The 26,991-nt window shown below is 42.7% G+C and overlaps 1 protein-coding gene across 1 annotated transcript in view; it reads left to right on the top strand.

The window, feature by feature from the left end:
* The window catches only part of KCNMA1 (potassium calcium-activated channel subfamily M alpha 1), a 728,670-nt gene extending 716,523 nt beyond the window's left edge, over nucleotides 1-12,147 (top strand). The window contains exons 26-27 of the mRNA XM_060126951.1: nucleotides 1,096-1,320; nucleotides 10,946-12,147. Coding sequence (XP_059982934.1) covers nucleotides 1,096-1,320; nucleotides 10,946-10,970 — 250 coding nt within the window. The 3' untranslated portion in view covers nucleotides 10,971-12,147. The remainder of the gene's footprint in view (nucleotides 1-1,095; nucleotides 1,321-10,945) is intronic.
* The last annotated feature ends 14,844 nt before the right edge of the window (nucleotides 12,148-26,991 follow it).

Raw genomic sequence — 26,991 nt, 5'->3', positions numbered from 1 at the left:
AGTGGTATGAAATGAAAATATGTAGTTTTAATGCCCAGAGATTACAGTTGAGCTGGAGTTGAGCATAATTGCTGTGCACCAGTGGGTTCTCAAAGTTAGATGAACATGAGAATCATCTGTAAAGCTTGTTAAAACACAAATTGCTGGACCCCACGCTCAGAGTGTCTGACTCAGTAGGTCTTGGGTGGGGGTGCTTAAGAATTTGCATTTTAACAGCAAGGACCTACTGTATAGCGCAGGGAACTATATTCAGTACCTTGTAATAACCTGTAATGGAAAAGAATCTGAAAAAGAACATTATATATATATATATATATATATAGAGAGAGAGAGAGAGAGAGAGAGAGAGCGCGAGCTGAATCACTTTGCTGTACACCTGAAACTAACACAACATTGTAAGTCAGCTATACTTCAATTAAAAAAAAGAATTTGCATTTTTAGGAAGTTCCCAGATGATGCTGATATGTCTGGCCTGAGGACCTCAATTTTGAAATCCCCTGCTAGAAATGAAACAAAGTGATTTTTAGTTATGTCTGGTGTTAACCGGGGAAAAACATGATCAAATTGAGGAGAACAGTTAAAGCCTGAGGGACACTTAGGCAGGGAGGTGTTTTATATTCTTCCATTAAGTGACATCCTCTACCAAGGTTGATTTTTAAAAGCTAAAGAGGGAGGGAGGACTAAGATTTTGCTAGATCATGGTAAACAAAGATCCTGTGACATATGTCTGAGATTGTGAGAACATTCTAGAATGAGAGATGCAGTGCAGTCCTGGAAACCTCCTGCATGCCCTCGGGCCACTCAGGAGCAGAAGGGAACTTGATATTGTATTGAAAGGGGTACGTAGACCACAGGAAGTACCGTTTGGTTCTCCCATGACTGGCGCTAATTCAGCATCTCCGCCAGGGCTCATGGCTGACTTCCTCTGTTGAGCTAAACAGAGGAAGAGTTTGTTCCACTTGGAAGATACAGTTTAAGGCCTTGGACCAGCTGGAAGTCCACCTCCCAGATCCTCGGGTAGACCTGGTTTGGTTCAGAGGTGAAACCTCCACCGAGTTATCCTCATTCTATGACCTCTTTGCTCTCCGCGTCCAGGTATGTCATCACCAACCCCCCGTACGAGTTTGAGCTCGTGCCGACGGACCTGATCTTCTGCTTAATGCAGTTTGACCACAACGCCGGCCAGTCCCGGGCCAGCCTCTCCCATTCCTCCCACTCGTCCCAGTCCTCCAGCAAGAAGAGCTCCTCCGTTCACTCCATCCCATCCACAGCAAACCGACAGAACCGGCCCAAGTCCCGGGAGTCCCGAGACAAACAGAAGTACGTGCAGGAAGAGCGGCTCTGATATGTGTATCCACTGCCTCCGTGTGTGAAACTGTATCTGCCACTCATTTACCCAGTGGGTGTTTCCAACAGTAACTTTCCCCGTTTTCCCCTGTAGTCCCCCCCTTTTCTTTACACATATTTGCATATGTATGATAGTGTGCATGTGGTTGTCATTTTTATTCCACCACCATAAAACCCTTGAGCACAACAGCAAATAAGCAGACGGACCAAAAGTTATTTATGATTCTAGGGGAAAAATAACCCTAAGGCATGCTCCAGACATAAATAGCTCACTGCAGGAATGAGTTCACAGATAAGAAGGGAGCGCTTGTGATCCACGTCAGTTATGCAAAGCAAGTTTAGTTAATGTAGAAGAACAGTTTATTCTGATGTATAAGGATTATCAGGGTGCTTTGGGTTTTCTTTTTGTTGTCTTTCTTTCTCTTGGTTTTTTTTTTTTTTTTAATATACACACAATAATATATACACACGTTTATTTGAAACAAGCAACCAAAACCTATTGGTTGTTTCCACTCTCTGGGCCGAAATATCGTGAAGTATTTGAAAGGCTTTTGCCATTTGTGTAGATGATGAAGCACCTGCTTGTTAGAACATTGGAGTTTTTTTTTTTTTTTTTTTTTTTTTTGCGGTACGCGGGCCTCTCACTGTTGTGGCCTCTCCCGTTGCGGAGCACAGGCTCCGGACGCGCAGGCTCAGCGGCCATGGCTCACGGGCCCAGCCGCTCCGCGGCATCTTCCCGGACCGGGGCACGAATCCGTGTACTCTGCATCGGCAGGCGGACTCTCAACCACTGCGCCACCAGGGAAGCCCGGAGATTTTTTTAGTTACTCACCAAGGCCTTTTGTCCCAGAGCTAGCTTCCTTTGGGAGTTCCTATGAACATTTCTTCCCTTACTGTGGAGGAAAGAATAGTTCCCTTCGTGGAAGTATCAAATGCTAGTCATTTAATTTAAGTGAAAAGAGGTTTGATTGCATATTAAATTGTTACTCTGTCTCCTTATGCTGCCATATGAATAGCTGTTTTTTCCTCTCACTTTTGACATTTGGGATGAAAAGCCATATGTATCATAAATATCAGATGTAAGTCATTAAAAACTGCCTTCCTGGGACTTTTACATCTTTTAAAAGGTGAATTACTTACCTTATGTACAGAATAAATAATGCTCAGGAAAGAGCAAGTATTTTTCCACGCATTCTCAGGGGACCTTTTTACTCCCCTTTGTTTGATTAGTTAGGGCCCCAGTGCCAGCGAGGAGCAAGGGCTGGGGCCGCGGTAGAGAGAGGAAGATAAACCCAGCGGCAGATCATGTTTTTCTAGGAGCCGACACGCTGAATAAATCAGAATGTAGGAGGATCAAGCCACAGTTGACTCAACAAAGACAAAAGCCAGCTACTACCTTCAGCTGTTGGCACAGCTGCACGATGCTGGCTGTCCCAAAGCAGAAAGCTGGTGGGAAAAATTTCTCATCGTCAATTTCTTTCACGTGGCCAATCCACTTAGGCAGGTGAATGACAGTAATAGAGAATGACCCCCTTGTCATTACCAGATGGGAGAGAAGAAAAAGAGTGCGACAGTGAGCCAAACGCATTTTGGTATAATTATTTTTTCTTTCATTTTCTTTCTTTTTTTAACGTTAGTAAGCATGAGGGAAAAGGTAGAAAAATAACCCTTTTTTCAATATACAGTTGTCAGATATTTTATGTATGCAAATCATGCTTTAGGCAGTACAGTAGTTCTTACAAATCGGCCAACTCCACCATGACCAAATTCTTGTATGGATGGACTAGCCCTGGGCTGCTATATACGTATTTGAAATGTTTACTTGAAAACAAATTCCATCAAACAGCATAGGGTGGAGGGGAGGAGAAAAATGTCACAGCTGTAACCATCTCTAAAAAGGTGTTTTTATGGTGAATGTTTTGGGTTTAGATTTTGGATCCCCTGTCCCCCCCAAGCATGATAGTTTTGGAGATTTGCTTGCTGTGTGAATTGACAAGCACTTTTACTGACAAAATGGTGAGGCTCAGTCAGAACGTCCGTCCCCACACCCAAGACAGAGCAGTGCAGTGTTGCCATCAGTATCGGGTGGGGAATCATTGTATACATGTATATTAAAAAGCCCTATGAGTGGAAAACTTTTTTCAAATTATTTTTGTCCCTATATATATTGATTTATATATTACATATAACTATCTTTTTATATATAACTATATATATACACATATATACAGATGTGTGTATATATATACACACACACACACACACACACACACACACACACATATCCCCTAGTTTTGGATCATGAAGAGCTCTTCATGCGTTCTTTGCAAAGGAGGTGATAAAGTTATGCCCTCAGAACATTTATAACTATAAGAATGTGCCAGTTAAAATGCTCAGCAGGAAATATGACAGTTTAAAAGCATTGTAAAACTCACATAGCTTACTTCTCTCTCTAAAGTGCAACAAGGATGAATAGAATGGGCCAAGGTATGACAATTAATGGTTCTGCATGACCTAGCCACTGCTGGGGGTTTTCTTCTATAACGTTGTCCTTGTGAAAACTTTTGTGAAATTAAAAAAAAAAAAAAGGAGTTACAAATTTTATTCTGTTATTGGTTTGTTTATTTTCATTTCTATTGTTCTGTTTGTGGTTTTATTTATTTATTTTGCTTTTTTTTTTTTCCTCCCCATCCCCCCGCCTCCTCCCTTCCTTCTTCTCCACCTTCCTCCACTTTCTAAATTGCTCAGCGCAATGAGGCTGTCCTGCTGCTACCGCTAGACCCCTTAGAGTTTGTTTTGGTGTTCCTGGGTTTGGGGTTGGGTGATCTGGGGGAAACTTCTCTCCATCTGGCTTGCCTTTCAATCTGCACGTGGCCTCCCTGCCCACCTTGGTACCTTGCTCCAAGTCCAAAAGCATTTTCCCATCAAGAAACCCAGCTTCCTCCACTTCCCCCCATTATCACCACTCCAACCCAGTCCCCCATCAGTCTGTCCACATTTCTGTGTTTATCTTGGCAAGACCGACTAAATCAAGTGATGATGCCAGGTGATAAGCTTTTCTGGAAAACAGTTGCAGCTACTCCACTTGGCAAACTTGCTTCTTGGTCAATCGTTTACCCTCCTTTCAATTTAAACCAGGAGGGTTATTAATGGTAAAGAGCATTGGTCTCCTTGCAGTTGGATCAGTATGACCCCCAAATTAAAACTGTCCGGCTGCATATATCAACTCAATAGCCCACACCCAGTCATCTGGGGGTTGATGATTCAGTCTCTATATTACCTGGATCTCTTCTCCCACCTGCCTTTCAGACATTTGTGAAATCCCAACCAGAGATTGGGCAGATAGAGAGAAGTAAATCCAAAATGTGTTTTTTATACAATCTGTTAGCAGCTCTGATGAGAGGACCTTGTGACGGGAATGGAGTGGGAACAGACTGTGACTTGTGATGAAATTTTGGGATTTTCCCTGGACTCAGGCGTACAGTTGAGAGTTGATTGTACTTGGCTAATGATATATTCAGTGATGAAAAAGGTATCATTATTACTTGTATTTTTTATGAGCCCAAACTACTATATTGTTCTTTCCTCAGTTGAATGAAGAATCTCTTCCATGGGTTTTCATGTGACCCCAAACTTCTCATCCTTCTTTCAGGTTCTCTTAGGAAGGAGGCATACAAGGTTTTCGTATGACGTCTCTCCTCTTCCCCCTTTCCACCCAAAAAATAAGCAAGTAGGTCAGGGTGGAAAGCGAAAGCGTTTTTGAAGAGAAAGGATGTGCACTTAAAGAGAACAATAGCTAGAAACTCAACTATCTGCACCATTCTAAAAGAGAAGCAGTTTGTAAGCCGTTCAGTTCAGTTTGTTTTAGGCTTTGAAAGGGGTGAAGCTTAAGTAAGTGGATAGACCAGGAGGCCCAGTGAAACCCTCTCAGCCTCAACACTCAGGTGATCATGAAATCAACATCCCTAATATCTGCTACCCAGGGTCCTTCCTGAAGCCAGTTCAAACGGATAAAGAGAAACTTGGACCCTTATAGTTAGATTTCTACCATTATTGGGAGAGGTTTCAAATTCTATTATGAATATTACAGGTTATGACCCAGAACCTTACTCTCAATAGGTGCTCAATAAATATTTTTGAAATAAATTGACCTTAAAAATTCTTATACCTTTAATCATTTGATAAGTTATCTTCACCTCCTTGGCTTTTCTTAGCCAATTTCAAGGAATGCCTGTAGATGGTTCACAACGCTGTCATGTTGTTGGCACTTTCTCAAGCTGAGTACACAGCTTCTGAGAAAGGGGAACACCCCCGTAAGTTCACTGAGTGGAGAGACTGACTCTGCCTCCCGCCAGCAACCTCAAGGTCCCAGATGACCAGAGGAACCTTTTGACGGGCTCTTCTTCAGCATGGGAAAAGCCGAAAGGTGTCTGCATCCCAATAGAGACAATTAAATCAACCCGCCAGGTTCCTATAGCAACAGGCTCCTGAAGGAGAAAGAAGAGAGTGCAGAAACTTCAGGGCCTCCAGAAATCAAGACAGGGTAAAAAAATCAATGTCTCAATCAGCTTCTTTCAGCCCACCCCTGCTTTGTCATAAGGTGATGAAGTAGTTGTGGGCACCTGTCACTAACTTGGTAGACTATCTCCCACCAGGAGAGATCGTACATCCACCACCTAGGGAGGTGAGAGGGATCACCCCCTACCGCCTGGAAGGGAGGAGTGAAAAGTCCACCCTTAGGGTGTCAGCTGGATCAAGCCACAGAAGAGGGCCAGGAGGGAGCAGTCGTTCGGCCTAGGGAATGGCAGCATCAGCCTTACAGTTAAAAGGGGCAAAGAGAGTCATACTGGACAATCGCAAAGGAGCGAGACAGTTTTCATAAGTAAAAACTGCTCTGGTTCCGGTGCAATTTTCATTTCTGTGCAGTAACCATACTTTGCCCTTGGAGAGGAAAGGAGGCAGTGCGTGTGGGTGGGGTCCTCTGGCACCTTGGGGTCTGCTAGGCAGGGGGCGGGGGAAGGCCAGACTAGCTCTCAGAAGTGTGAGATGTGAAACCACACAGCGTTACCTTTCAATGCTTGAGCTCCTTGTTAGCTCTTACTGTTCTCCACTGTTATCTCTATCCAAATGGAATCTTCCCCTTTCAAGCCCTTTCTCTCTGAACTTCAGCTTGTGGTACAGCGAGAAAATGCCCAATTATCCCAAGTACCTTTGCTGTATCATCATCTCCCTTTTCATGCTCTCTTCTCTGAAGAGTAGTTAAGTGAAAAGGCCAAATCCCACAGCACTGACAAGCCACAGAGCCAGCAAAGAGACTCTGTTGTCACAGTGCAGCCTGTTGCTCTGCTCCCGGGTCCCCAGGCAGTTATGTCAGCCCAGGTCTCAAGCCCTTCCCTGCCGTAGCCTGCTCCCTTGGGATTCCTCATGGCTGGACGAAGTCCTGACCCTTATTCTAGACCCTTGAATGTCAGTGATGAAAGTAGCAATGGAAGACGCAGATGGCTTGCAGGTAGGGTAGGGCCCCTGTCAAGTTGAAAGCCAATATTTCAGACGCAAGTACCACTGAAGGGTGTCACTCCTGCCTCTCCTCCCCTTCCCGAGGAAGGCTACCCAACCGAATCCTTCTCCATCTTCTCTGCTGCCCAAATCCCCTTTCTTCTGGCCAGCACCCAAGTTTATACACCTCAGTTCTCCACCCTAGTTTATCTGCAATCACACCGAAAGGTATCACCTATCCTTATGTCGTCCTTTAGCACTGAGAGTACTCATATCCATGCTGACCTTATACTAAAAACTAACAAACGCCAAGTGCTTACCATGGGCTAGACACTCTTCCAAGCACTTTATGTATATTAGCACATTCAATTCTCGAGATAACCTTAGATGCAGATGCTGTTAGTATTTCCATTTGAAAGATACAGAATCCAAGGGACAGGTTTGTTCAAAGTCACCCAGCCAGGAAGTGCCAGAGAAGTATTTAAAACTAAAGTCCATGAACTTCGTGCTATAATGCCCCCTAATATTACTAATAACACTGATAGTCTTAACAGTTCACGTTGACTTACCATGTATGTGGATAAGTGCTTCATGGACAGTAGCCCCTTTCATCCAAACAACACCCTTAGGAAGGTCCATTAGCCCCATTTTACAGATGAGAAACTGAAGTTAAGATAAATTATGTAACAACCCGCTCGGAGCCACACAACTAGCACATGAGAGAAGCAGATCCCCTTGACCTTAACCTACTGCTCCATGCCATCTCCTTGTTGCAGTGGATGGCTCATGGCATGGCGGGCCTTGATAGGTGACACCTCCCAATGGCAGTGTCACATCTCTCGGCAGTTACTTTCTGGGTTTGATCTCGTTCTGCCAGATCACTTGCCACAGACTGTTAAATGCCACTCCTTCCCTGACTTCAGGCAGGTCCCACAGTCTGTTCACAGTGATGACATCATGCATCACATCTTCAAGAAGCTTATTAACAAATGGATTTCTTTTTCTCTGGCAGGGAGGAGGCCCTCAAAACCAGATCCATTGCCCTTCTCATCCTAGGGATGAAAACAAAGCCCCCAGAAATCTTTTTGGCTCGTGGGATGAGGCAGGGGGAGGAGACCAGCTCAGGGATTTGGATCGACCCTGGACCACTTCAGCACTCACGTGAATTCCTTCCCTGACTACTCTTCCTTAAGGCCAATTTTGTAGGCACCCAGTGGTGCGGCTCCTTTGGAAGGCACAGTTCGATAAACCAAAGTGTCATTGTCGTAGCAAAGCTCTCTCCATTGGGGCAGAATGACTGGCAATCGTTAAAGTGTGGTTCCTCTCAAGCCCTTTGGGAGAAACACCTTTGCCCCCAGACATTTTAGTAAAACGCTCAGAGCATTCATCTATCTCCATTTCTTCAGCATCATATCTAACCAAGTCTCCAACAAAACAGCTGTGTACATCTTACGAGGCACCCGAGTTAAAAAGCCTGTTTCTCAGGCATAACGGAAACCTCAGCTCGTCCCCAGGATACACTTTAACGCAACTCCTTTTTGTGTTGACGCTGAATGGCCAAAACACAGGGAGAACTCTGCTTAGATTATATTTATGGCAAAGAAATGCAAAAGGAAAGAGAGAGAGAAGCTTAAATGGGGAAATAATGCTCTCTTTCTTACAGACAGCAGGAGGAAATTGATATTCTCCCTGCCGTGGAAGGTCAAAATGCCAACTTTGAATTGAACTGTAAAGACTAAATTCTGAACAATTACTCTCTGCAGCAGTTGTAAAAATTTCAGCAAATTGCAGCTGTCTTAGGTCTTTCACCCAGAAGTCCTACTCATTTCCATCAGTAGAGTTCACTCTCCCTTCCAACCTGGCATGTCCAACCTAGCACTAAATCCCTTTGCAAAATCTGGCCACAGAAGCGCGTGGCCAAAATCAAGGGCAGCTCAGGCAAACAGCACAGACACTGGGTTCAGCTCTTCTGAAAATCATCTTTATACATAAACCATTGGAAAAAGTCATAGTTTGAAATTGTTTCAGTGGCCTGGCAATGCTTTTAAAACATGATAATCATCATACTTTACTCCTCTCTGAAAGGTTAGTTTAATCGTAGATCACAAAAAAATTGGTTTCCACAAATGCATAATGGTTCATCTGTGTCACACTTGAACTAAATGCTTTTTTAAATGGAGCTGAAATTATTTTGATGTGTACACAGTCCCGGATTTCTATACAACCTTTTTTAACCAGCCCATCAGGAACCTTGCCTCTACAGCCTCATTAATAATTCAGATGTGCTGATGACTTTAAAAGATCTATGGAATTGAAGCTTAGGGGGAAAAAAAAGCTCTGCTTGACAAAAAGATAAATGAATGTAGAAAGAAGCTGTAGGAGTCTGGCAAGCTGTAGATCATCTCAGAACAGATTGTAACTTTATCATTCTGTCAGGGGGAATAATTTAAAGCACTTAATCAGTTAGCTTCACCGTGAGGATGTAGCATTATGAATTCGTATCGTCCAATCTGTTCAAATCAAAGTGAACTTAATTATAATAGGTGAGAGAGCCAGTGCAGGAAGGAGAGTGATCCAGGAGGCAGGAAGTTTCCTGGGGGGTGTAAACCAAGCTGCCGAACAAAGGTTAGTGAGTGAGCTTTCACCAAGGCTCATCCTGGCTCCAGCTCGGTGTCTACAAGGGGGGCTCAGGGCACTGGACACAGCAAGAAGTATGGTCCAGGAGAGACAAGCAGAGTGGTCATGAGCTGACCATACATACTGGATCTATAAATCGTTAGCCATGCAGGGACACACACACACACACACACACACACACACACACACACACACACACACACACACACACACACACACACACACACACACACACACACACACACACACACACACACACACACACACACACACACACACACGGTCCTCCATCATGATCAAGCCAGGTGAGCAATTTTGTTAACGTATTCATCCAGGACCACTGACAAGGCAGTTAGGAATTGCTCTGATAGGCAGAAAAGAAGGCCGGAGAGGCCATTGTCTCTATAGCAGTGGGTGTGCTTGAAAGCTTTTTCCCTTTTTCTTTACTTTTCCTAAGCTACTAAAATGAGGCATACGATTCTCAAGTTAGAATGCACTGTTTGCCCCAGTCCCTTTGTGTCTGTACACATGGCTGATTTCCCAGAAAATTCCAGTCGTAGAAAGAGGCAGGGATGAGGGCTGAGTCTTATGAAATAGCACTGAACGGCCAGGAGGATGCTAGGCCATTTTCATCCTCACCCCCGCCTCTGAATGCCCTGACTCAGCATTCTCTTTCAGCCATCTCTGGATTTAGGGTGGAAATGAAATGCCAAGCCTTCGTCAAGCTCCCTTGTCGACAGCTTGGGTGATTATAGTCGGTTAAGATAGTGCCACTAGGAATTCTTTTCATAATTTTATAGCAACATAGAGTTTTCTTTTGTTGAAATTAAAGCCATCTCAAAAGCCTCTGAAAACATTGGTTGCTATTCTGACTTTTCACCCTCATTGACCAGCAAAAATCTGTGGGCTTACTTTAAGATCCCCAAAACTGGCTGCAGAAGAAGCAAGAGTGGTATGATTGAGATATACCTTTAAGTATGCTTGTACAAGCAAAGAAGGAGGTCCTGCATAAGATTCTAGATCGTTCAGTCTGTGGAAGGAACAATGTCCCTCAGTTTCCACTCAAATCGATGGATGCAGAAATCTTTCTTTAGGTGCGATGCCCATACCTAATATTTGTTATATTCGCCATCTCCTCACCACCAAAGCTTTTTAGGCCAAGAAAGGAACCCCAGAGAACACTGCCAGAGTTAGTCTCCCAATCCCTCTTTATTCTCTGAAGTCCACCCCTGGTGCCTCCAAGTCCCAATAGCCCATTGGTTCATCACTTGCTACGGGCAGCTGAGGTATGTTTCAGGTTCCGGTGTTCTCCCTACACTGCACTGTCTCTCTTACCAATTACTCACTGTCAGCTTCTCTCGATTACCTTTTTTGCATTTTTCAATGAACTTTCCAAAGTCTTTGCCCTAGGACTAACTAAGCTTCTCATTTCTCCTTCTTGTTCTCTATCCGTTTTGCCCTTTAGCAGAAAAGAAATGGTTTACAGATGAACCGGATAATGCCTATCCCAGAAACATTCAAATCAAGCCCATGAGTACCCACATGGCTAACCAGATCAACCAATATAAATCCACAAGCAGCTTGATTCCACCAATCAGAGAAGTTGAAGATGAATGTTGACTCCCAGGAGACCAGAACTATTTTTTTTAAAGCCTGACAAACTTCATAAATGGTGACGTGACTTTTCTTCCTCTTACATGCTGAATCACTGGTGGAAACGTTAGGATAAGCAAGAATTGCAAGAAAAATAAAGTAGACAGATCTTTCTCTTTGCCTTGAATATTGCTTCCATGTATTTTGGAAAAGAAAATGATTTCATTTATATATGAACATACTAAAATAGTCATGTATAGCCTCTAGCATTTTAAATTATTTTTATTTATTAGAAGGAAAATATATTTTTTCTTTTTTTTCCATTGTCATATATATATTCCCTATATCTAACAATGCAAACTCAAAAGGAATGTGGCCAGACTCCTTATGCATATTTCTCTTCTTTCTCTCTTTTTCTTTGAGGAGAATGATGGTCACCACCACAGTTAATTATAATTAAGGGAAATGGATTATTAAGACAACTTTAAAATGGTCCAATAATGTAAACATGTATTTTAGTAAATTTAAAACAGAAGACAAAAGAGGGCAGGTGAATTTCCTAGATGGGTATGTATTTTGGCTGTACTGACACCAGCTCTTAATAAATGGAAAGTTACTTATTTTCGAAAGTCATATTTTTGTAGTTTTAGTTTTCATCCTGTATTTCTCACCTTTTGTTCATATATTTAAAGGGAAGACCTTCTTGCAGCTTTTCTACAAATGCCAGATCGGGTTTACCCTGCCAACTAACAATACCAGAGGGTTGTGAGCATGCCTGGGACGTGGAAGTTGAGGACCAGATGCACAGAAGACATTTATTTCTCTGTTTGTTGTCCTAATGGTGGGGACTCCTTCCTACATGCTGTTATGCTTCTCATTTCATATCTCCAAACCAACCAAGCAGTAATTGCAACTTTGGAAAGGTCTGGTGGACTCTCTCCCCATTCCCCAAGTCCAGGGCTTTTAGCCTGAAAGTTTGTAAACACCAATGAATAGTTTTACTTAACGATAGGATATGATAACACATTCATGCTATTCACTGAGTTTTTGTGTAAAAGCCAGAAAAGTTCCATGATCCAGGAGATGACTTTTGCCCAGATCTAAATTTTGCAGGCTTTCCTTTAGTTGCTGGGACAAAACACACAAACTTGTTACAGCAACCTAAAAAATAATAACAACAAAAGGACAGCAATGAATGCACTTAATATAGACCGTTAGAAAAAGCCTTTGAAAATTAACCAGCAATGAAATCTAATGTATCAGCCACTTCAAACTGTGGTCAAAAAGATTTTTCTAGCCATCAGACACAATTCCGGTGTCTCCGAGCTCTGCTGTTGCTTGCATGCTCAGTGTAACGGTGTCCCAGCAATTGTTCCATTCCAAATGATTTTCCACTTCAAAATGATCGATCTTTGATAGAAACATCAGGATCTCTGGAGCAGCATGGATGTGATAGTGATTTTTATTTTCTTAAAAATGTAAACTGTGGACACTTGAAGGAACCAAACTAACCAGAATATCCCCCAAAGTCCCATGCTATCTATTCCATTAGGCCATGACCCCGTGGTACGTAGGATGTCACAGCAAATCAGATCAGAGCCAAGCAATGAAATCATCATGAAAACATAGGTCCACTAAGTACTCCAATTACCAACGTAGGCAAAATGAGCTTCCACCTCTGTCCCGTCCCTGCAGAGCCAATGTAGTTGTGTTTCCACCTTGTAGGCGTCGTCCTAAAGTGACTTGTCAGACTGTGGTTACCCTGTCGTCACATTTTTGTAGAATTAGTTCTATAAAGGTATCGTGAATATAACGTATGTCCAACTGGATTGTTTAAAAATTACTTACAATCAATCACTAGTCTACTCAGCAGACTAAACTGACGTCAGCATTCTCTTCAGGCTGATAAACATTTCCTGGTTTCCAACAGAAGTAAAATGGGTTTGTGGGGCGAAACCCTTGCTGAGAGTTGACAACTTTCCTGAAAGCTAGGCCTTCTTCTACATAACGATTTTGTATTGGGTTCACCTTAGTACATTCTTAGTACATCAATCCATGCTCTTCTTTCCTTCATGAACCCTAGTGGGTCCTGACAACTTGATAACCATTTCTGAATCTGTCTTAACTATTTGGTCTCCTCTGGCAGGCACTGGTGGCCACCACCTAAATGCTCTTCCATTAGAGGAAGTTAGGTCACAGTGTCCCATGCCTGCTGCCCTCTCTTCCCCATCTCTCCAAACCAATGCACATTGGAAACAGAAGTACAAACTCCATGCCCTTTATGGCTAGAGATTTGAATCTAAGCTTTTTTTTTTTTTTTTTTAAACCAAAATGGCTAAGATAGTTTCCTGGAGCAAGGGCTCCCCTCCAAAAACCAATTGGCAGGAATCCATTTTCTTCTAAGGTAGAGCAAGGTTGTGCTGTTTTGCCTTTGTAATAATGAATTGTTTGGGGCCAGAAAATGAAATAAGGCATTTTTTAAAGGGAGTATACAAAACGACTGGCCGGTGGCTCCTTTGGCAAAAACTGGTACCCAGTAGACGGAAAGTGAAATGGAAACAGAAACGAGATCGTAAGATCATTGAAGGGCTTGAAGGAATGCCAGAGCTTCCCGATTTGTTTCTATTTGTTGAGCCCTCTGGCCCTGAGGGAATCCTCACCTCACCACGCTCTGACAGACCTATCTTCCTGGCTACGTTCAGCACAGACCAACGATGGCCATCGTTGGTATAGTCCATGTTATAAGGCTCTGAGGTCCCACCCCAGTTTAGGATTCCAGAGAAGCCATTTTCCCAAATTAGTAACTCAAGTGCTTTGGGAATCAAACTCACCAACAGGCTATTTTAAAAGCAGAAGCACCTACTGATAAAAGCATCGTCACCATCATCATCTTTCTCATTACGAAAACTTCTGCTTTCATCTGAGCAATTTTACACTTTAAAATAGCCCCTTGAACCAAGATAAAACACCTTCAATAAAAGTGGTTGTGACTGAGGCATGTTGGAGAACACCCAGAAGCTCTTTCCTTCCAAAGCTTGGGGCATCTCATAATGTACTTTGTATAAAATTTAATTGAGGACTTTAAATAAACAGAGAATTAGAACTGTTTGGTTAGGATTCGAAAGGGAGAAAGTGAGAAGGCATAAGAACATTGGGGATATTTTCATGTTGAAAAGCGAAGAGTCCAAGTTTCCTGCTATGGTTTAATACGAGGGTTCACAAGCTACATCTGCAAATAACTAGCTATCCACTTGGAAAATGTTCTTTCAACTCTCTGAGTCTCAGTGACCTCATTTGTAAATGAAAGTGATTCATCTAGGTGACTCTAAGGTCCCTTTCAGATCTGAGAGGATGTGCTCTGAGTTAAAAGGGGGGGGAGCATGGGAACAAGGCAAGCCCCTGGAGACAGTCTTGTCCTGTGCTAGAATAATGGTCCTTCTTGCTGCACCACCCAAGCAGGCCTCCTGAGGGTAGTGCCTTTTCTGCTCTGGACACACAGCAGCTATGTTCATTCCTCTGCTTTACATTGGGAGTCTCCTTAGGTTCAAAACGCAAATTTCACAATTCAAACTCACCTGAATCATGTTGATCTGATTTTTCTGTGTGTTCCTAGGGTTTTCTTCTCAATCTCATCCTGGCCTGCCTTTTTTATTGGCTCAAGGCTCAATTTCCATCAATCCCTTCATTTCTAACCCATATCTCCAATCTCCAATATGTAGTTGGAGGCTCACAACCCCCAGATTTCTGCAGTTTTCCTCATTTTTATTTCCACATGTGGATCTGGGCACCAGGAAGGTACCAGTCTTACTTCTCACTTCATTTCCCATCCTCTGTTTATTTGATTTTTTTTCCTTTCATCAGTACAACAACTATTTCTTTGCTACTTACATTCATAAGTCTAATTTTCATCTATCATTTTTCTTTGTCAAAGAGAATCTCAGTTTAGAAAAAAGGAAGGAAGAGAGGTAGAAAGAGAAAAAAATTTAAAGCAATTGTGACGTGAGTCACCTTACTTATAGACGACTAAACACATCATTCAAATTGGACATGGAATTCCAGTGCAGAATCCATCCATTTACTATGGGGAGCAGAGGGAAAGTAAGATGAGACTTCAGAGAAGGGGCTAGAAAGTAAATTGTCTTAAGGGCCAAGCTAAGAGGTTGAGGCTTGCTCTAGAAACTCATGGAAAGTCACTAGATGTTTTAAACAAAAAGTGACAAACACCAATATCTGTGCATTTTTTAGGTTGTATATTTTGCGAAGTCAGTTCTTCCTGGAAGTCATCAAGAGCAGATATGCAGAGTTGACCATTTTTCTCAGCAGCATGGAGTTCTCAAGGGTGCAAACTCCAAGTCCACAACTCAGCACATGAAGTCCTACCTTCCTCAAATAAATGTTATAGATCCTACTACTTGTAGAAGGTCAAATGGCAGGGTAGGGGCTGGTGTGGGGGCTGCTTTGAGGGCTGGCTGTTGGGGTCATTGGCTGTAGTTCTGGAAAAGGTTCTTTGTGAAAGGAACACTTAATTGGGACCTCAATTGAGGAACCCTGTGGAGCAATAGGAAAGAATGCAGGGCAGCTGAGAACTGTTGTGTTAATTAGTTCAAAGTGGAAGAAGCTGAGTGTGATCTATAAAGGCAGGCTTTTCAGACAGAAGGCAAGGAGAAAGTGGAGCTGAGAGGAGGGCCACGGAAGGTCCTGTGGATTTGGACGTCAGAACCACAGAGGTATGTACACAGTGGGGTGTATGGCTGGGTTCTCCAAAGGAGGAAGGGTACGTGTGGAAGATTTTTTGAAGGCAGAAAAACATGGGGGCTACAACCATATTTTTTCAAGGGCTAAAAGGAGCAAAATAAGTAGGTACTCCTGGAAAAGGAGACCTAGGGTACTCCAGAATCAGAAAAACGGGAAACCAGAGACGGAAACTTTAAGAGAGAGGTTGGAAATGAAGGTGTTGGAGATGGTGACTCAGAAGTAAAAGGACTCACTTGAAGAGGGCAGGGACTTTGCTCGTTTGTTTTATCTCCAGAGCTTGTCACGAGGCCTGGCTCTGGGTGGGCAGTCAGTTGTTACTTTGGATGCCGTAGGCAATGGAGGTTGGCTAAGACTTCTAGGTCACTGGAACTCTTCCTGGAGAAGGATCAGAAGAGAGGGATCTTGAGGTGCGCTTTTTCTTTTGCCTCCCTGTTCATGTCATTCCATTGTTCCTCATCTCCACACACTGGCGGCTTTGGTTTCAGCATTCCTAAAACAAATGCAACAATCCCTTTGCTTTATGGCTTTTCTGGGCAGGCAGCATGAGGAGAGAGGGTTTTTGGCTTTGGTGAAAATCAATCTTAATTTCTAGGTAGATTTCAAATTTCAAAAGCTTTCCTTTGGTCTGTTTTTCCCCTCGAGGACTTCTGTGTTTCTTCTCCTCCACCTTGCTATTCAGCAGAACAAGGACAAAAGTGACACCAAAGTGCTCCAGTGTGCCTGCCTTAGGAAGCTTTCCTGGGCCCGCTGTTCAGAATCTTAGATGGAAATGTCCACACGGCACCGTCATACGCCCGCCAGAGCAAACTAGAGCGTCCGTTACATGGGGTTCAGGGTCAGTGTGAGAAAGGCAGCCAGCAGGTAGGGGAGCCCTGCCAACAAAGTTGATGGAGCCCCACTTCCACACTAAACCAAAGCCCCCCTGCCCCAGAGCAGCCTGCTCCCCTCCCTTCCTTCCGCTGAGCACAGCCCGAGACACATTTGACCAGAACTGCAACATTTCAAACATGAACCAAGGTCTGCCTGGAAATCCTAATTAAAAGTGTTCCATTCCCAGGTGACCCAATCACATCCTGCCTAAAACTCCTGGCCCACATCCCACCACCCAGATGCTGAAAAGAAACCTTCCCCCACTTAACACCAAAACCTGCCCTCAATGTTTCTTCAGGGGACAAAGAAAAAAAAAAAAAACTATGCTTATATAGAAGTCAGCCTACGAGTTCATTAAGGAAAAGGAGCGTGGCTTATTCATCTGTCGTTCAGACGTTTGATTGTTGGCATTATGGTGGTGGTGGTGATGATGATGATGATAATGGTAATGATGAACTTCTATGACCTAACCGGATTGGAAGAGAGACTAAATGCTGGTGCTCTGAAATGATCTACTCAACTCTGTCATCTGTAACAACCAGTGATAACTCTCTTGTCTTGTAAAAAGGGTTTGTACATAACTTGTACATGGTTTCATTTTGTATTTTTCGCAGATTAAAAATTTATGTATTTGTGTTCTAAAATGGCGAGTGTGCCTTGTGTCTCTGTAGCACCCACACATCTGTGGCGGGGTGGAGTCTCTGAGTTTCCATCGGGTTGCTGTAGCTCTCCCTGAAGGCAAAATTGTGGACTGATAGGAGGCATGGGAATAGCCTTCCATTGCCTTTCCAGCTTCGAGTGTGAACAGAGCCCTGCGCCTCTAAGGAGACTGTCAGTGGGTACCAGCCCAAGACAGCAATGGATGGTGGGGGGGTGGGGGGAGGAAGAGCCGCTGTCATTAGATGTGGTGCCTGGGAATCAGTCCCTCCAGGGTCACACCATGGCCAGAGGGCCCACAAGCTCCTGCAGAAACCTCCAGCATGCAGGTTGCTAAAGAAATAGGCAGCCTTCAGGTAGGCCCCCTGGAAAGCTAGAATGTGTCTGTCCTCAGCCACCTGCACCCAAGCTAGTTACCCTTTCCTGATACCTGCATAGCGAAGCAGTGCACTTTTTCCTTGCATTTAGCTTATCAAGACAGCCTTTAGAAGTTTTGATTCATCCTGCCCCATACTCACCCCCACAGAGAAATCAATGAAACTTTATCACAAGGCAAAAGAAGAAAGACAATGACAACAAAAAACCTCTTAAAAATTGGTGCTGTGGTCTCAGGGCCATCGTTTAAATCATCTTCAGAATCCTAAGTTTGAACTCTTTTAGGGAGGCCGGACTCCCAGAGTTAAGGCTGGTCTAGCCTGGAGGAAAGGAAGGAGCTAGAGATTGGAGAAAAGCCACCCACGTTGTATGTATGTAATGTGTATAATGATTGGCATTTAATGTATTGTAGAGATTGTCTCACTTGTTCCTCAGCCACGTATTTACTGAATAGCTATTATGTTCACATTCCTCTGCTGGGAGCTGGGGATACAGCAGTGAGCAGTATCACGACCCCACTCCAGTCTGGGAGGGGATAAACAGCTAGTAGTCATGTACTAAAAATTAACCTACAGGGGTTAGTACAGTATGGCATTGGGAAGGCATAAGAGAAGCACTTAGCCATTTCAAGAACAATCTACCAACTGACTGATACTTTGAGAAACAAATTCCTATTCTACATAAGCCAATGCCAGCCCAAACCAGAGCTCATTCCCAGGGGTCAGCAAGGCAGGTTCACCTGTCAGAATGTGCCAATTCCTGACAGTTTTTGGACCCTGGTTTCTCAACTTGCCTTCTCCAATATTTGCTAACAAATCTGAACGTTGTTGGGGAATGTAATTGCAGAGCATATGGTCCCCATTAGTTAGGCAAACTCCACTGCCAAATTTGGCTCCAAGGAAGGAGTCTGCACAAAGGATGAAGTATTAGGAAGAGATCGACAGTGACAGAGAAAGCAAATGAAAGAGATGAGACAGTGAGTTACAAAATAGCAGGCCCGACATAACCAGCGCAATGAATGTGGAACATATTTTTCTATTTGTTGAGAAAACAATATATGAGAATTTGTGCTAAAATCTCCCTGTAGCAAAAATCAAAGTAGACCATTCACCAGAATCAATGTTAACTGCTTTGCAACGTCAGATAAGATAGATTCTGCCTGGGAGAAAAACCGGGGGGAACAGAATAGACAGGGTGCAAAGGAAATAAAGCATGAATGATATCAAAATGTAAATATGGGCTCAGGACTATTTTAAATGTTAATGGACCAGGGCTTTCAGAGAAGAAACCGAATCTCATGCTTACTAACCTTTCACATTCCGAGAGTCTGAAAATGTAGGCTAAGAATCAGAGATAAGAGGTCCCCTGAGACCTGGAAAGAATGATTGGACAAGTGGGGCCATGGGGTATCATCAGGCAGAAAGCAGTTCCCCTGCGCAGTCCAGCTTCTGAAAACTGCAGAGGAAGCAGGGCTGTGCCTGCACCCAGGTACATCCTGGCTCCTTGGCCTGGTCTTTCCAAAGAGCTAAAGTAGGGGTCCTCTCATTCGCTGCCCGCCTCACGCACCTTGGTTTTCAGTCTTTTGTAGTTATCTCACCCATACCTAATTTGACAGATTTTTTTTTGCTAAGTCATCATTTATTTTTTTTAATTGAAATATAGTTGATTTACAATGTTTCAGGTGTTTAGCAAAGTGCTTCAGTGATATATACATACATATATCTATGTATCAAAGTGATATATACATACATATATCTATGTATCTGTATCTATCTATTCCTTTTCAGATTCTTTCCTGTTATAGGTTACTACAAGATATTGAATATAGTTCCCTGTGCTATACAGTAGGTCCTTGTTATGTATCTATTTTTTGTAGAGTAGTGTGTATCTTTTAATCCCAAATTCCTAATTTATCCCTCCTCGCCCCCCTTTCCCCTTTGGTAACCATAAGTTTGTTTTCTATGTCAGTGAGTTTATTTCTTTTTTGTGGTTTTTTTTTTTTTTTTTTTTTTTTTTTTTTGCTGTATGCGGGCCTCTCACTGTTGTGGCCTCTCCCGTTGTGGAGCACAGGCTCCGGACGCGCAGGCCCAGCGGCCATGGCTCACGGGCCCAGCTGCTCCGCAGCATGTGGGATCTTCCCGGACCGGGGCACGAACCCGTGTCCCCTGCATCGTCAGGCGGACTCTCAACCACTGCGCCACCAGGGAAGCCCCAGTGAGTCTATTTCCAATTTGACAGATGTTTTAAAAGCAAGTTACCTTAATCAGGTCTTTCTGAAAATAACCGACTTTGTTTTTGTAGAATCAATAAGCTCTTTCTTGTCCTTCTGTTTCTTTGGTTAGCACACTATTTAATTCAATTGCATAGTACAATAACAAGCACAAATGTTTCCGTTGGCTTGGGACTGCTGGGAGGCTCAGCTGGTGAAAGCACAAGAAGCATCCCACAAGGCATGAGACGTCAGTGTACGGCAGACAGCGGCGAGCCTGTTCACAGGAGGATGGAGAGGGAGCGGCAGCTAACCCAGCTAGTTGATAAGTAGTGCTCGGTTAAGAGGGCTTCTAATAGAAACAATTGTAGGTCTCTATCAATGGGAGATGAGTTAAATGAATTTATTCATACATTCAGTGGAGTACTAGACACTCAGTACAAAGGATGAAGTAGATTTATGTATATCAGGGGTTGGCAAATTATGTCTTATAGGCCAGATGTGGCCTGATGCCTGTTTGTAAATCAAGTTTTATTGGAACATAGCAATGCCTTTTCATTATGTATCATCTCGAATTGATTTCCTGCTGTAACAGTAAAGATGAATAATTATGTCAGAGACTGTATGACATCTGTAAAGTATTTACTATCTTACTTTTTACAGGAAAAATTTAGACTCCTGACCCATATTGCATACAGGGAGAAAATAAAACATATAGTCAGATCCCATTACTGTTAACTGATTAGGTATATTTATATATTCATTAAAATTTGGAAGAAAATAAGGTCGAGCCATAAACAATGATTGTGAAGTTAAGGCAGAGGCAGAGGGGAAAAATTAAGAGACCTACGAGGGACTTTTGCTTTTCACTTTATACATTTTTGTTTTGTTTAGGTGTAGGTAGATTAAACATGCATAACTATCATCAGGAAAAGGGCTCAAGACACTTCTTTTTAGGAAAAATGAATGTATATGGGCCTAAGACCACAAAAGGATGTAAGTAGCTTTATCGGGATGGGAATGGAGTTCCGTTCACTGCATAGACCTTCCTAGGGCTCTGCATTTCCTAGTTCCTTATTTCTAAGTGTCCTATATACAGCAGGCAAGTATGAGACACGGTGACATTTTCTCCTCCCTTCAGAGCTTGCTGTGATTGTTGGGCTCTGGACCTGCCAGGCTAGCAAGCATGTGTCTTATTCTACCACAACCTGTTCCTCCTGTAATTGTATACCCAGCACCAAGACAGCACCCTGGACTGATCTGCCGAAATCCAAGCTCCAAGGCTACCCTTTTCTATAGGCTTCAACTTGGCAACACTGGCCTTGATCGTGGCCTTATTCTGTTTTGCAGTCTTTTTTGTTTTTTTTAACAAGGCATCTTCCCAAGAAATGACATGCCTTTCTAGGATCTTTTATCCATTAATTAATTAAAACAAAAATTATTAGTTAATCATACATATGAGTTGCACACATGTTAAATGTATAAAATTAAGTAAACAGTGAAAGTAGGTCTCCCTCCTATTTCTCAGTCACCCAGCTCCCCTCCTTATGGACAGTCATGGTTAATAGTTTCTTCTTCATCCTTCTAGAAATAGTTTATGCATATACAAGCGTAATCCAAGCATAACATGCTATATACACTCTATATAGCTTTTAAAAACAATATAATGTATAGATTAGTTTTTAATCCATCCATCAATCTTTCTAAGGGCTACATGGTATTCCATGTAAAAAGTAATTTCTTTAGCCTTTCTCCTACTGACAAATATTTAGGTTGTTTTCAGTCGTCTTCTATTTCACCCACAGCTTCAATGAACATCCTGTGCATATATCTTGGTGCATGAATGTGAGCTTAACAGTAGGGGAAATTCCCAGAACTGGAATTGCTGTGTCATTTTAAAAAACATTTAGTTGTATGCATATTGCCAAATTATCCCCCAAAGGAGGTGTCTTAAATCATAATTCTACCGTTTATCACTGAGTCCCAGGTTTCCCACACCCTCTTCAATGTGGGATATTAACCAGAATGATTCTACTACAAATAACAGAAAACCTGGCTAAAGTGGCTGAGACATTCCATGTTTATCCTCTGATAACATGGAAACCCAGAGGTGAGTTGGCCACAGGGCTGGTTGGTAACAGGAATGAGCCATCTTTACCAGGAGTCTCGGTGTTCTCCATTTTTGTGCCCCGCTGCCTTCAGGTTGGCAGTGTCTGTGCTCATGGTCAACAAATGGTAGCAGTTATTTTAGGAGCCATGTACAGACACAACAATGTCCTGTGAAGAAGAGGACATTTTCTCTTGGGGGACTCTTCAATATAGAGGAAATATTTTCTAGAGAAAGCCAGTACATTTCCCTTCAGGTCCTGTTGGCCACGATGGAGTTCCAGGCCCACACCCAAAATAGTAACCAGAAACAGATCTGATAATTACGCGTTTGACTTAGACTTTGGGCGATTATGGTTTATCCATGTTAGACTGGCAGGTGAGGTCACCTGCACCGTACATGGGGACAAGGTGTAAGAGGAGAGGATTGACCGGCATGCAATATGAGAGAAATCTGGGAGTGATAGAAATTTCTGTGTCTCAATTTTAGTGATGGCTGTGTGCTTGTATAAACTTGTCACAATTAATGGAACGCACAGGGAAAATTAGTGCATTTTATGGCATAAAATGAGATTGAGATATGGCATATCTCAATAAAATTGATTAAAAAACATAAGACAGGGCTTCCCTGGTGGCGCAGTGGTTGAGAGTCCGCCTGCCGATGCAGGGGACACAGGTTCGTGCCCCGGTCCGGGAAGATCCCACATGCCGCAGAGCGGCTGGGCCCATGAGCCATGGCCGCTGAGCCTGCGTGTCCAGAGCCTGTGTTCCCCAATGGGAGAGGCCACACAGTGAGAGACCCGCGTACTGCAAAAAACAAACAACAACAACAACAAAAAGACATTATAAAATGACAACAATCAAAACTGTAGTGCTGATGCATGACTTGAAAGACAGAGTAAAGAAATAAAGAGGCCAGAAATTTCTCCCAAATATCTGGTAATTTAGAACCGGATAAATTAGTGGAGAAAAGGTGATCATTCAAATGATATTGAGTTACTTGAGTAGTCATGGGGGTAAAATAAAACTTCATGCCTGTTGAGAATTAAATTGTTGGAGTCCTAACCCCCTCAAAAGACTTGTTGGAGTCCTAATGCCTATAACCTCAGATTGTTACGTTACTAGGAAATAATGTCATTACAGATGTAATTAGTTGAAATGAAGTCACATTTGAGTAGGGTGGGCCCCTAATCTAATATGACTGATGTCCTTAGAGGAAGAGACAGAAACACAGATGGAAGATGGCCATGGGAGGATGGAGGCAGAGAGTGGAACGATCAGTCTGCAAGCCAAGGAGAACTAAGGATTACTGGCCACCACCAGAAGCTAGAAAGAGGCAAGGAAGGAGTCTACCCAGAGTCTCAGAGGGAGCCTGGTTCTACTGATACCTAGATTTAGGACTTCTAGACTTCAGCACTGAGGGAGAATAAATTTTTGTTGTTTTAAGTCACCCAGTTAGTGTTACTTCATTATCATCCTAGGAAACTAATACAAGACTTATTTAACTCTTTATGCAAAAAGTAAATTACTTGCAAGATGAATAAGGTCTGGATCTTCTGTGCAACACTGTGCTCATAGCTAACAATATTGTATTATATACTTAAAAATCTAAGAAGGCAGATCTCATGTTAAGTGTTCTTACTGCAGTCAAATAAAAATAACTAACCAGATAAATAACTGAAGAATTAAAAAGAAAAAGTAATAGAAGAAAATATGCCAGGCATAAAAAATAAATCTCAGATTGAAAAGCATGTTAACTATGACATAATATTCAAAGGCATACATTAAAGCTGTAAATAACTAAATTACTTTAAAAATATTCATATCAAAAATAATAAAATATTGTATATAATAGCATAAACCCACTTGTCAAAAGACAAAGGTGATGTTTTTATTTCCGATAATCACAAACTGGTAAATTGTTCCAAATGTTCCAATGAGAACAGCTAGGAAAGCTATCTACCTATCTATCTATCTACCTATCTTTTTCAAAGAGAAAATGTTTGCTGAGGACACCGGTGAGCTACAAAGACAGTGACAAAGGTCAAGATTTATCACTACGTATTTAATGCTTTTTCATGTAACTTTAAATGGATTCATTTTTAAAATTTCATATTGTTTGTTTGTTTTCCACATATAGAGATCCATATACATTATGGTATATTGACCATATATCCAGTGACTTCCCTAAATTTACTTATCAATGCTAATAATTTGGCTTTATTCCTTTGTGTGTCCTACATACACAATTATATCTGCCAACATGGGAGTATTATTTCTTTATTTTCAGTTATTATACTTCTATTACTTTTTTTTTTTGTCTTATTGCTTTAGTGAATACCTCCTGTACGGTGTTTAACAGAAAAGGTATAGTGAATATACCTGTGTTGTTCCCAATACCTGGGAGTATATATCAATATATCACGTTTTCTTTACCCATTCATCTGTTGATGGACACTTAGGTTGCTTCCATACCGTGGCAATTGTAAATAATGCTGCTATAAACATTGGGGTGATTGCTGTGCTGGCTTTTTTTGACTTCCATTTGCACAGAATGCCTTTTTCCATCCCCTCACTTTCAGTCTATGTGTGTCTCTAGATCTGAAGTGATTCTCTTGTAGGCAGCATATACATGGGTCTTGTTTCTGTATCCATTCAGGCACTCTATATCCTTTGGTTGGAGCATTTAGTCCATTTACAGTTAAGGTAATTATTGTTATGAATGTTCTTATTGCCATTTTGTTAATTGTTTTGGACCTGTTTTTGTAGGTCTTTTTTTCTCCCCCTTTCTTTTTTCCTTCTTCTTTGGTTCTCTTCTCTTATGATTTGATGACTATCTTTAGTGTTATGTTTGGATTCATTTTTCTTTTTCGTATGTGTATCTATTACAGATTTTTGGTTTGTGGTTACCATGAGGTTTTTGTATAGCAGTCTATATATGTACATGATAGTTTTAAGTTGCCGCTCTCTTAATTTCAAATGCCCCTGGCTGGGTTGGTTTATGGGCCCTGCCTTGTGTGAACGCTGCTGGCTGCTGGTTAGTGGGGCCTGGTTACAAGGCAGCAGACTGTAGAACCTCAGGGGGCCGTGGGGCTAGTGCTGGCTCACTGGTGGACAGAGTCAGGGTTCAGAAGACTCCAGGGCTGTTGCCCCCTCCACTGGTGGGTGAAGCCAGGTCCTGGGATTAGTGCCAGACTACTGGCAGGCAGAGCCGGGTCCTGGAGTCTGGCTACAGGGCCCAAGGGTCCCAGAGCTGGTGTCAGATCACTGTTGGGGGTTGGGGGGCCTGGTTGCTGACACAGTTGAGTATGGCATCCAGGGTGTCCCGAAGGTTGTGTTGGCCTGTTACTGGGCAGGGCCAGGGCCCAGCTGGTCCAAGGATAGGGTCTGGCCTGCTGGGGGATGGTGGTTTTCTTGCATCTGGAGTCTGCCCCCTGGTGGGTGAGGCTGGTCTAGGCTAGAGCAGGCTTCCTGGAGGGCAGGGCTGGTGCTGGCCCACTGGTGGGCGGAGCTGAGTCCTGGCCCTCTGGTGGGCAGGGCCATGTCTAGGAGCATGTCTAGAGGCAACTGTGGCCTATCTGCTGATGCGTGGGCCGCGTCCCCGCCCAGTTAGTTGTGAGGCATCCCAGCTCGGGCACCTACACGCTGTTGGCAGGGCCAGGTCTCAGAGCTAATGAGCAAGAGGGAGGAGCCCAAGAGAGCGCCCTGGCACGAACTTCCACGCATAGAAGGAGCTACCAAATATGGCTGCTGCCAGTGTCTGTGTCCCCAGCATGAGGTGCAGCCCCTCTGCCCCCACCATCCCACCCCTCCAGGAAACTCTCCAAGACTAGAAGGTAGGTCTGGCCCAGGCTTTTGCCCTGGGTGCCAGGGCCTGTGAGATTTTGTGCGTACCCTTTAAGAGTGAAGTCTCTATTTCCTCCAGTCCTGCGGGGCTCCTGCAATTAAGCCCTGCTGATTTTCAAAGCCAAATGCTCTTGGGGCTTGTCTTCCTGGTGCGGGACCCCTGGGCCAGGGAGCCCGATGTGGGTCTCAGAACTCTCACACCTGCGGGAGAACCTCTGCACTAAAATTATCCTCCAGTTTGTGGTTGCTCACCCCAGGGTTGTGGGAATTGATTATATCATAAGCCTGCCCCTCCTACCACGAGATGTTGACTCTTGAAACTGGGTGATGGATACATAAGGTCTATTATACTCTTCTGTTTATTTTTTATATGTTGGAAATTCTCCATAAAGAAAATTTAAATTTTTTGACAACACCAAGTTTTAGTAAGGTTTTGGAGTAACTAGTACTCATAGATACTGGTAAGTCAGGAGATTGGTACACTTTTGGGTAGAAATATAGCAATCTCAAGTATATTTAAAGATGAGCATAATATACCACCAACCAGTTCTTCTTCTGCATATATGCGATAGAGATACCCTCACAGATATATACAAGGAGGCAGGCAAAATACTCTCAAAGCAGCACATTTTTTGCATGTGCAAAAAGTTGGAAGCAATGTACATGTCCATCAACAGGAAAATAGATGGATTGTGGTATATTCATCAAATGCATTTCAATAGAGCAGTAAAAGTTAATGAACTGTAACTATGTAAATTAACCTCGATGATGCACAGACACAATCTTGAGGTGGAAAAAAAAAGAAAATAAGCAAATTTTAGAAGGATCCATTTATTTTATATAAAGCTTTAAACATATTTAACAATGTTATGCTCACATATATAAGATTAATTGCAGATGGTATAAAATTATAATGAAATGCAAAAGAATGGCTGGCACTGAATTTTGGATAGTAGCTACTTGTAGAGGAGGGAGGAAATGTGTTTTGGGAAATACACAAAATGGGCTTCAAATATATTGGAATTGCATTAACTGTTATGCTCGGTTTTACACGTTACACAAGTGTTTATTTTAATATTTTATATCATTTTTTTTATGTC

This window comes from Lagenorhynchus albirostris, chromosome 16 (assembly GCF_949774975.1).
Source record: "Lagenorhynchus albirostris chromosome 16, mLagAlb1.1, whole genome shotgun sequence".
Classification (NCBI taxonomy): domain Eukaryota; kingdom Metazoa; phylum Chordata; class Mammalia; order Artiodactyla; family Delphinidae; genus Lagenorhynchus; species Lagenorhynchus albirostris.
The sequence above is the reverse complement of the archived record's forward strand: the minus strand, read 5'-3'. Positions and strand labels throughout refer to the sequence as shown.